General features: G+C 46.6%; 1 protein-coding gene across 1 annotated transcript in view; it reads left to right on the forward strand.

Annotated features, from left to right (window-relative positions):
- Positions 1–6,609, forward strand: part of vrtn (vertebrae development associated) — an 18,441-nt gene extending 11,832 nt beyond the window's left edge. The window contains exon 2 of the mRNA XM_043698458.1: positions 4,138–6,609. Coding sequence (XP_043554393.1) covers positions 4,140–6,164 — 2,025 coding nt within the window. The 5' untranslated portion in view covers positions 4,138–4,139 and the 3' untranslated portion in view covers positions 6,165–6,609. The remainder of the gene's footprint in view (positions 1–4,137) is intronic.
- Positions 6,610–12,039: the final 5,430 nt, after the last annotated feature.

Below are 12,039 nucleotides of genomic sequence, written 5' to 3' on the forward strand. Positions count from 1 at the left end.
GAAGTTGCCTCACAGCTTCCTGCACTTCTTGTTCTGATAATGGGGCATTGAGAAAGGACTGTTGTTTGGGAGTCACACCCGGGAGCTTCAGATCTCTAAGAAAGGATTCCCTTTTGGCCTGCCCCTCCTCACAATTCTCAGACTGATATAATTTAGAGTAGAATCTCTGGAACGCCACATTAATCTTTTTAGAATCACATGTTAGGTTCCCAGACCCTTCCCTAATCGCTGTAATGGTTTGTGGGGCACTTCTCTTTCTGGCAAGGTATGCTAAGTATTTGCCTGGCTTGTCACCATGCTCGTATAACCTTTGCTTTGCAAAAGCCAGCTCCTTCTTTGCTGTCTGCGTGAGCACAGAATTTAGTGCAGACTGCAGTGCTGTAATCCTCTGTAGTTTGACCAATGAGGGTCTGTCAAAATAGGCTTCTCGGCTGCCTTCAACCGTGCTTCAAGGAGATGTTGTGCTCACCCTTCTGCTGCTTCCTACTTGTGGAATATGAAAAGTCCTGCAAGATTTCGAGAGCTGGTTCACCAGGTCCTGGAGAGTAATCGGCTATGAGGCTGCCGCAGGCTGAGCTGCAGGCCCAGCCTCAGATGCTCCTCCTCCCTTTTTAGGCATTTCTGGACAGCTGAAAATACAGGTAAGTCAATTTTTAAAAAATTTCTTGGGTCTCCACAATCTTTCCAACACCCCAAGAAATCCTGATGACCTGGGTTGGGTGGTTAAAGGACCGTCCTGCTCCTGCTGCGATGCGAAGCTCTGCAGTGTGATCTTCTCAGATTGCTGCCATCTTAGATCCCCCATGCCTCACAAATCTTATTGAGTTCTTTGAGGAGGTGTCAAGACAGATTGACGAAGGTCGAGCAGTGGATGTGTGTATATGGATTTCAGCAAGGCATTTGATAGGGTTCCCCATGGTAGGCTCATTCATAAAGTCAGGAAGTATGGGATACAGGGAGATTTGGCTATCTGGATTCAGAATTGGCTGGCTGACAGAAAGCAGAGTGGTTGTAGATGGAAAGTATTCTGCCTGGAGGTTAGTGATGAGTGGGGTCCTGCAGGGCTCTGTTCTTGGGCCTCTGCTCTTTGTAGTTTTTATAAATGACTTGGATGAGGAGGTTGAGGGGTGCGTTAGTAAATTTGCAGATGACACAAAGGTTGGAGAAGTCGTCGATAGTATAGAGGGCAACTGCAGGCTGCAGCACGACATAGACAGGATGCAGAGCTGGGCTGAGAAATGCGAGATGGAGTTCAACCTGGATAAATGCGAAGTGATGCATTTTGGAAGGTCGAACTCGAATGCTGAATATAGGATTAAAGACAGGATTCTTGGCAGTGTGGAGGAACAGAGGGATCTGGGTGTGCAAATACATAGATCCCTCAATGTTGCCACCCAATTGGATAGGATTGTTAAGAAAGCATATGGTGGTTTGGCTTTCATCAATAGGGGGATAGTGTTTAAGAGCCGTGAGGTTTTGCTGCAGCTCTACAAGTCCCTGGTGAGACCACACTTGGAATATTGTGTCCAGTTCTGTTCGCCCTACTATAGGAAAGATACAGAGGCTTTGGAGAGGGTGCAAAGAAGGTTTACCAGGATGCTGCCTGGACTGGAGGGCTTGTCGTATGAAGAAAGGTTGAATTAGTTCGGACTTGTCTCTCTGGAGAGAAGGAGGAAGAGAGGAGACCTGATAGAGGTGGACAAAATAATGAGAGGAATAGGTCGAGTCAATAGCCAGAGACTTTTCCCCAGGGCAGGATTGACTGGTACGAGAAGTCATAGTTTGAAGATATTAGGAGGAAGGTATAAAGGAGACGTCAGAGGTAGGTTCTTTACGCAGAGAGTTGTGAATGCATGGAATGCGTTGCCAGCGGTGGTGGTAGAAGCAGAGTCATTGGGGACATTTAAGTGACTGCTGGACATGCACATGGATAGCAGTGAGTTGAGGGGTACGTAGGTTGTTACTATATTTTTCATTCGGATTACACCTTGGCACAACATCGTGGGCCTGAGGGCCTGTTCTGTGCTGTACTTTTCTATGTACTATGAGGGGAATGTTGGCTGATGCCACAGTCAGAGACAAGAAAAAACTGCAGATGCTGGAATCCAAAGTAGACAGGCTGGAGGCTGGAAGAATACACAAGCCAGGCAGCATTAGGAGGTGGAGAAGTTGATGTATCTGGTGTAACTCTTCTTCAGCACCAGGGGTGGGTGTAGGGGGAGCTGCAGATAAAGGGGGAGGTGGCGGCAGGGTGGTGAAGTGGGGATAAGTAAAGACAAATAGAGGGTATGAGCTGGTTGGTCACTGGGATGAATGAATCCGGGACACCACAGTCAACTCAGCAATAATCTCATGTCATGAAAGAGTAGTTTCAAGAGACTGATTTTCCTCCTGCTGCTGCTACCTCTCAGTGAGATGTGAACATCACGGTGAGAAATCTAGGGGAGAGTTTTAAGAGGGAACGAGTCACTTAAAATCCATTTATTCAACTGGAAGGACTCCAGCTGCAAACTCAGGTTTACACAATACAGTATACTTGCCTTCATTGGACAGGGTATTGAGTATAAGAGCTGGCAAGTCATGTTAAAATTGTACAAGACATTGGTTCGGCCGTATTTAGAATACTGTGTACAGTTCTGGTCGCCACATTGCCAAAAGGATGTGGACGCTTTGGAAAGGGTGCAGAGAAGGTTTACGAGGATTCCTGAAGAAGGGCTTATGCCCGAAATGTCGATTCTCCTGTTCCCTGGATGCTGCCTGACCTGCTGCGCTTTTCCAGCAACACATTTTCAGTTACGAGGATGTTGCCTGGTATGGAAGGTGCTAGTTATGAAGAGAGGTTGATTAGGTTAGGTTTATTTTCATTAGAAAAAGGGAGATTGAGTGGGGACCTGATTGAGATTTACAAAATCATTAAGGGTATAGACAGGGTGGATAGAGACAAGCTTTTTCCCAGGGTGAAGGATTCAAGAACGAGAGGTCACGCTTTCAAGGTGAGAGGTGGAAAGTTTAAGGGGGATATACGCGGCAAGTACTTTACACAGAGGGTGGTGGGTGTTCGGAATGCGTTGCCAGCAGAGGTGGTAGAGGTAGGCACGGTAGATTCATTTAAAATGCGTCTGGACAGATGCATGAGTAAGTGGGGAGCAGAGGGATACAGATGTTTAGGAATTGACCGACAGGTTTAGACAGTACATTTTGATAGGCTCAGGCTTGGAGGGCCGAAGGGCCTGTTCCTGCCTGTAACTTTTCTTTGTTCTTTGTTCTTTATTGAGCCATTCTCCCGCCCAGATATATTGAAGAACAAATGATTGAACAGGAACTTTTACTTTTTTTGAAATTCATTCATGGAATATGGGCATCACTGGCTTAGCCAGCATTTATTGCCATTTTCTACTTGCCCCAGCGGACAGTTCAGAGTCAGTCACCATTACTGTGGGTCTGGAGTCACATACAGGCCTGACCAGGTAAGGATGGCAGATTTCATCCCTTAAGGGACATTAATGAACCAGATGAGTTGATTTTACAACAATTGACAGTGGTTGCAATTAAACTATTTTTTTAATTTCAGGTTTTTGTATTATTTCTAAATGTCAAACTCAAATTTCACCATCTCTATGGCAGGATTTGAACCCAAGTTCTTCAGAGTACTGAATGAAAAAAATCCCCAAAGAACTGCAGATGCCAGAAGTGAAGAACCACAGCAAAAATTGCTGGAAAAGCTCAGCAGGTCAGGTGAATTGGCAATGCTACATTGTCCATAGTTGTTAGGTGCATTAGTCATGGGGGTTGCGGTGGGATACTTCGGAGGGTCGGTGTGGACTTGTTGGGCCGAAGGGCCTGTTTGCACACTGTAGGGAATCTAATCTAATCTTATCTAATCTAAAGGTCAGGTGACATCTGTAGCAAGCAAGTTAATGTTTCAGCTCCAGTTATGAAGAAGGGTCATTGGACCTGAAACATTTCTCTCCACCAGTGCTGTCAGATCTGCTGAGTTTTTCCAGCAATTTTTGTCTTTATTTTTCAGAGTACTAGTCTGAGGCTCTGTATTGCTAGTCGAGTGACATTACCACTGTGTTATCACCTCCTAGTGGTTTCACTGAGCATTGCAATGAGAGTTCTGCTTTATTTCCACAGGAATGCCTCAAAGGAGTGAATTGATAGAAGCCTTACATTGTAAACTGCAGGAAGCCACCGAATGTGCAGAGTTTGATTTCCTCCGAGCTGTGACCGTGGATGTGGATAAACTGCTATCGAGCTTGCCTGTGCCCCTGCTCTCCAGGAGGACGCTCCCCCCAGAAACTGAGCTGGACACCAAGGCGAGAGCTCTCTACCCTGAGGATGCCCCAGCGGGCATGGTGCCGTTGGCCTGCGTGGGTGAGGGGAACCATCTGTTTGAGGCAGCCAGCATGCTGCTGAAAGGGGACACCAGCCTGAGCACGGAGCTGCAGCTGAGGACGATGGTGGAGATGGTCCTCCACAAGCAGTACTACCTGAAGGGCATGATCGACTCCAAGGTGATGCTGCAGGCTGCCAGGTACTCGCTGTGCACCGAGGAGTCGGCTGAGAAGATGAACCTGCCCATGGACATCCTGGAGGCCATCTTTGACGCTGATGTCAAGGCGACCTGCTTCCCGGGCACCTTCGCCAACATGTGGCACGTCTACGCCCTGGCGTCGGTCCTGCAGAGCGACGTTTACTCCATCTATCCCATGAGCAACCTGAAGATCCGCCCCTACTTCAACCGCCTGATCCGTCCCCGGAGCCGGGCCCCTGGGTCAGAGCTGCGGACGTTGCACATCATGTGGGCGGGGGAGCCGCTCTCCCAGGCGGTCTTCAAGCCCCAGTATTTCGCGCCAGTGGTCCCCGCCCAGGAGCTGAGGGGCCAAGAGGCCGGCGAGACCCTCCTACCCCTGAAGACCTTGGAGCTTCTCAACGCAGAGCCAGATATCTCCTACTCCATGCTCCGGGAGAAGTACAGCATCACCAAGAGTACCTTCTACCGCTGGAAGAAGCAATCCCGCGAGCGGCGACGGAAAGCCGCCACTCGCTACGAAGCCAAGCACTACCTGCAGGAGTCCTTCAGTGGAGGCAACTTCCTACCCCTGCAGCAGTTCCGAAGCCACTTCCCGGAAATCTCCCGCTCCACCTACTATGCCTGGAAGCACGAGATGCTGACGGCGGGCACTGGGCCAGGAGGGGGGCATCGGCCCGGGCGGGAGCGGGGATTTGACCAGGGCAGTGAGCTCGGGCGGGGTGACCGCAAGCCTCTGCCACCCAAGGCCTTGCAGAGTGAGAGCGTGGACCTCTCCAAAGCGGCCTGCGGCAGCGGCCTCGCCCCCTTTAACGGCCAGCGGTCACCTTCGAAGCAGCTGGCCAAACGTTTCCTCAGGGAGTGCGTCCTCCTCAACATGTGCCCCCCTTACAAAAGCTTCAAGAAGACCTACCCCTGGGTCTCCAGATCCAGCTATTACAACTGGAGGAGGGAGGCAATAAGCCACCTGGACACTCGCAGCACCCTACCCCATTCTGGTCTGCACTGGGCACTGCCCGCCCAGCGTCGTGAAATCGGCGCCCCCGGTCTAGTGCCCAGTGTCAGGGGTGAGGTGGAACGCAGTGGCAGGGTCGGAATTAGCTCGCTCCATGCTGGGGTGATGGCTGCTGGCAAGGCCTCCTACTGGCAGAAGGTGAGGCCAGGGGAAGCCAAGAAGCGGGCGCAGATGTGGCAGATCCCCCTGTCCACGTTCCGGGTGAGGTACCCATCCATCTCCGCCCTGACCTTCCTGTGGTGGCGTAGCTCCTCCGCGTTCAGGAGGGCCAAGCTGAAGGTCAGCCACCCGCAGAAGGAAGGGATCTCGGTCGAAACCAAAGAGGGTGTGGAGCGGGCACAGTCGCAATCGGAGGAGGGAGTCCTGAGTCCCGGTGGCGTGACGGTCTCGGACTGTGCGATCCCGCGGGAGCAGGTCAAGCACCCGCTGGTCGTGGGCACCTTACACGGGGCAGCCTCCAAAGCCAAGGCCAAGCTCTTCCTTCAGCGCCGCTACATTTCTAAGAACTTCCCGACATTCCGGGAGTTCAGCAGCTACTTCCCCCTGACGCCCCGCTCAACATATTACATGTGGAAGCGAGCGCTGAGTAATGGGATGATGCTGATGGATTGCTGAGATCTAAAGGTCAATGGGGAGTGGTTGACCACTGATGCCAAGGGGGCGCTGGTCCCATTCGCATATCATTCACCACAACACTGGAGAGCTATCAAAATCCCAAGGAATCTTTCTGTTTGAACTGCAAATTTGAGACAAATAACATCTGCGGTATTTCCACGGAATTCCTGAAGTCCTTGCAGGACACTGTGCTAAATGACATGAGATATTTTGGTTAAGTGCTGAGGAGTTATGATGCCAATCCTAAAGATTCAATGGCTGGATGATTTGAATGGGAGATAGCGGATTGAGTGATGTGAATCTGGCCATTATACTTGACCTCCAGTCCTACACGCATCGTGACAGCAGGGGGCTACAAGGGATGGGTAATAAATGCTGTCTAGCCAGGTTCACCTGCATCTGGAGATCGAATCTATTAAAGATCATATTGTGCACCAACACGGTAATTCACATCACATTGGAAACAACATTGAAACAGAATAGTGCTGATTTGGATTGAGAATGAATTAAAAAGCACAGCTCCTTTCGGCAGCATCTGTAACTTTAAACTGTTTCAGATCATTGGCCAGTTCTGGTGAAAGGTCACTGACCTTTTCCCATAAATTGTGGGTATTGCTTACTAGGCCAGCATTTATTGCAAATCTCTCATTGAAGGGGAAAGCTAACAATAATATTGGAGTCACATGGAGGCCAGACTGGGTAAGGATGGCAGATTTCTTTCCCTAAAGGAGTGAACTAGATGTGTTTTTACAACGATGGTTTACATAGTCACAATGAAGATGTCTTTCAACTCCAGATTTTTGTTGGAATTCAAATGTCACCATTGTGGAATGCCCCACAGAAATATTAGCCTGGGGTTCTGGATTACAAACCCCATGGCATTACCGTTGCCCTCCTGAAACTGTGAACTTTGTGACTCTCGACAGTTGCTGTCTGACTTGCTGAGTATTTCCAGCTTTAAACACATCAACAAGAGTTTTCCACTTACTTCTCAATGACCAGCAGTTGTAATTTACAGCTGGTCATACAGTATTACTGAGAAAGTCAAGATTATTTTTGGTCCAGGAATTGCAGTTCCATCTCAGGTTTAGCAGTTGATCAATGCTTTTATAACTCAGGGTACCAGGACACTTTTAGCCCAGTCATGGGTTCACACAAACACTACTTGTAGAATTATCCTGGTTAGCATAGAATGGTTACAGAACGCCAATACTGGCTCACTGCAACAGCCATTCACCTTGTCTTCTGCCCTTGCAGGTAGTTCAATTGGCTGGTTGGTGATGCAGGTAGAGCAGGTTCAGTTCCTCTATCAGACAAAGGTCCTACCTTCTCAACCTCACCTCAGGCATGGTGACCCTCAGGTTAAACACTCTATTAGCCATCTCTCTGTAATGAGAGGATGGGACTATGGTGATGTTGGCCATTTTCTTGTGCTACAGAGAGAGTAATTGAAATACTTTAACGGTACTCTGTTACTTTCTAAATACCTTAGATTTTATTGTACTGAAAACTTCAGAATTCTTTAGTGTTGCTACCTCATGTTATTTAATTCTAACTTTATCCTCTCGGTCTGATTAACCAATTGAAGAGTGATTGTAATTATTGCACACTGATTGTAATGTTGGCTGTGAATTATTCTGCTTCCACAACATAAAAAAAAACCAATTTATACATTTCTTTGCAAGTAATAAAATTGCATGATGTTACACAGGCATTATGAAGCAAAGTTGGCACTGAACCACTGGAGGAGATACATTGTAGGATGATCAAAATCTTCGTCAGTATCTGAAAGGGGGCAAGTGAAGTGGGAGAAGTTCAAGTTGCTTCTCTTGAAATTGCAGGACCGAAACAACAATTAGAATGCCAGAGAGCCTAATGGCTTTAATAAGGACGAGGACCATCATTCTCTCTTCACAGATGCTGGAAGGCTTGCCAAAGGTTCACATGTTTTCTGATTTTATTTCCAATGAATGCAATATGTCTGCTAAAACCTCGAAACTTCTGCTGGTGGTGGTACTGAACTTTGAGGGTTAGACTAGCTGAGCAGCGACACCTATAGGAAAGCAGCTGCTCTGCAGTGATCTGCTCCAAATTCACTTGTGTGTCCTGGTTAACCTGTCACTTTTAAACTCAGATAGCAATTACTGTGAAACTACACACATCGTCATACAAGGAGAGCCCTTGAGCCTGCTTTTCCACTGAATACGATCACAGCTGATAGTTGCCTCAACTCCACTTTGTTGTCTATCCCACTCAAGAATCTTATTGAGCTCTGTCTGAAAAATCTTCAATGATCCTGCACCTACTACACTCTAGGGAAAGCAAATTGCACAGATTAGTCACCCTCTGATAGATAAACATTCACATCTCTGGTTTAAAAACAAGCTCCCTTATTTTTAAACTCTCCCCTAGTTCCAGCCTGACCCTCAAGGGAAAACATCTTCTCCACCCTGTCGAGATCCCTCAGGATGTAATATTTCAACATGCTTGCCTCCAGTGATCCTAAACCCTGGTGAACACTGTTCAAATTGTCTTCATAATTAAACTCCTTCATCCTATATCAAGTCCCTCAACTGTTTCTAATATAATTATGTGCTTTCTTAAATAAACTCCCATCAAACAACTGTAGTGAAAATTTCCTACTTTTATATTTCATTCCCTTTCCAAGGAAACATTCGCATTTGCCTTCCTGGTAACTTGCTGTACCTTTGTACTAAAGTTATGTGACTCATATTGGAACTCCCAGATCTCTCTGTATTGCAGTATTTTGGATCCCCTTCTGTTTAAATAATAAGCTGCTTTGTTATTAAACCTGCCAAAGTGGATGATTTCACATTTTCCCACATTATACTCCATTTGCCAAATCTTTACCCACTCACTTAACCAATAAATATCCTTTAGATCTTATTCACAATTTATTTTCCTACCTATATTTGCATCATCTCCAAATGTAGTAGCTGTACATTCACAAGTCATTGAAATCGATTGTGAATAGCTGAAGCCTGTTGCTTGTTTTGTACAGGCAGAGGAGGTTTGGATGAGCTCAAATTTACCGAGGAAACATTGTGCATACATGCAGCAGAATTAATATAAGCAGTTGAGGGCCCTGAGTTCCCTGGAGAACTTTGTACCAGCTTTCCATTACTTAGTGCCTCACTTGTCATGTTCACATCAAATGTCAACAAGCAACACCTTTCCAATTCTATTTGTAAGGATTATGCAGGAAACATGACAATGGGAAATATAGCAATCCTTCTGTGCACAGCATGTTCCCACAGGCAACAGTGAGATGAAGGACTTCATAATCATTACCTTTCGTAATGATGTTGGTTGAGCAGTGGGTTTTCAGTGAAGTAAGTAGTGTTCTTTCTTCTGAGCTAGAAATCCTGGGTTCAAGTCCCATTAAAGGACTTGATGGACAAAGGAAGGTGCCTCAGGACAACAGGCCAAGCATCAAGCTGTAAATGCATCCAATGCTTTCCAATGGCCGGCACAAGAATGGAAGGGACTTCCTGGTCAACAAATGGCAAGTCAATGTTGTAACTTCCCACAGACTGGCACAGAAGTCCTTGGTTGCCAAAGCTCTTTTCAGTGTGTGGTGTCTGGACAGGGATATTGGTTGAGGGGCAAAATATAGGGGAGAAATCACCTACTTTTTGAGAAGGTGCCAACCCCTTAAGCAGACATTTGTTTAGTGTCTTCTCCAACAGACATCACCACAGGCACTGAGGCCCTCCCGCAGCAGAGCCTAAGTACATTAGAGTTCTGTTTCTTGGAGTTTAGATGAATGAAAGGTGATCCCATTGAAATAGACAAGATCCTAAAGGGATCTGATGGGATAGACGCTGAGAAATTGTTTCTGATGGTCAGCAAATCCAAAGGCAGGGGGACAACATCAGGATAAGAAGCCAATCATTTAGGATTGGGATGAAGGGAAACTTCTTCACTCAAAGAATTCTCTGCCCAGGGGATTGAGAATGCTCCATCCTTGAACATATTTTATACTTGAGATGGATTGAGTTTTAGGTGAAAGTGAGGACTGCAGATGCTGGAGATCAGAGTCTGGATTAGAGTTGTGCTGGAATAGCGCAGCAGGTCAGGCAGCATCCTGATGAAGGGCTTTTGCCCGAAACGTCGATGTTGTCCCCCTGCTTAATCCAAAGGCAGGGGGACAACATCAGGATAAGAAGCCAATCATTTAGGATTGGGATGAAGGGAAACTTCTTCACTCAAAGAATTCTCTGCCCAGGGGATTGAGAATGCACCATCCTTGAACATATTTTATACTTGAGATGGATTGAGTTTTAGGTGAAAGTGAGGACTGCAGATGCTGGAGATCAGAGTCTGGATTAGAGTGGTGCTGGAAAAGCGCAGCAGGTCAGGCAGCATCCTGATGAAGGGCTTTTGCCCGAAACGTCGATTTTCCTGCTCCTCGGATGCTGCCTGACCTGCTGTGCTTTTCCAGCACCACTCTAATCCATGGATTGAGTTATGTTTTCTCAGGGAATTAAGGAAAATGGGGATTGATTGTGAAAATAGAGTCAATACTATCAGTCAGTCATGACCGTATTGAATGGTGATCCAGGCTTGATGTGCTAGATGGTCTGCTCCTATGTTTCACATTCTTGGATGGTTTACAGATAGAGCAGGAAACTCAGAATTGGTATGGAGCAGCAAGAGGCCACTCAGCTCAATATACCTCCGCTGACGTCCTCAACCTCCTGACTGAGCAATGAGATGGTGCCTCCACTGACAGCGTATACCCAGGGAAGAGGGGCCAGTCCATGTCCAGGGAAGAGGGGCCAGTCCATGCCCAGAGAAGAGGGGCCAGTCCATGCCCAGGGAAGAGGGGCTGCCTCAAGTAGTGCATGCATGTATCTGTCTCCCCTTGGATGATGAGGACCGTTTGCTGATTAAAGTCACTTCTCTTTCAGTGGTAATTCATGGCTTTGAATGATTCTAATAGCTGTTACAAGTTGTAATTACACACTATTTAAATTACGTCAAAGTAGAGTAATAGATTCCAGTACACATTGAATTCTCATTTCAAAATCATTTAACAATGTGTAAAATTACTCTGCACAGTGGATTAAAGGTTTCTTTGAACATGACGTTAGAATCAAAAAATAATTCAAATCCTTTTTAAAGGCTTGACTGCCAGAGGATCGTACAGTTAATTTGCCAACTGTTGAACTACAGCATGGTCCTATGAGTGATCTAATTAGGGAGTCATGAATAGGCTATTCAGATCTTCAAGCCTATCCCTGTTCAGTTAGATAATGGCTGATCTTTCCCTTAACTTCCCATCTTTGTTGTGTATTACCTGATGCCCTGTCCCAATAAAAATATACTAACCCTGGTTTTCAAAGCTTCACTGAGCTTCCAGTAATGGACCTGTTAGTTGTGCTTCCCATTTGCAGATTCTGTGTCCAATTCAGACTCCAGGGGATGAGGGCAGAATTCAAGGCTGGCCCACTGTTTGGAGGATGCAGTCCTTTGGACGAGAAGTAAGATTGAGACCCACCTGTCCGCCTGGGTGAGGGTGAGGAGTGGGAAGAGAAAGATCCCACGGCACACTTGGAAAGATAAATGGTAGCCCAGCTAATATTTATCCTTTAATTGATGTCACAAGAACAGATAATCTGGTTATTTTCACATTAACCTTTGTGGCTGAGTGCAAAATTGGCAGCTATAGCTATTCTTAAATTGCAACTATGTCCATAAGACACAAGACCAGAAAGAGGCCATTCAGCCCATTGAGTCTGCTCCACTGGGCAATGAGGTCAAGGCGAGTCAGGTGATCTTCAACCCCACTTTCCTGCCTTTTCTCCATAACACTTGATTCAATTACTCATTAAAAATCTGTTTAGCTCAG

This window comes from Chiloscyllium plagiosum, chromosome 10, assembly GCF_004010195.1.
Source record: "Chiloscyllium plagiosum isolate BGI_BamShark_2017 chromosome 10, ASM401019v2, whole genome shotgun sequence".
NCBI classification, from domain to species: Eukaryota; Metazoa; Chordata; class Chondrichthyes; order Orectolobiformes; family Hemiscylliidae; genus Chiloscyllium; species Chiloscyllium plagiosum.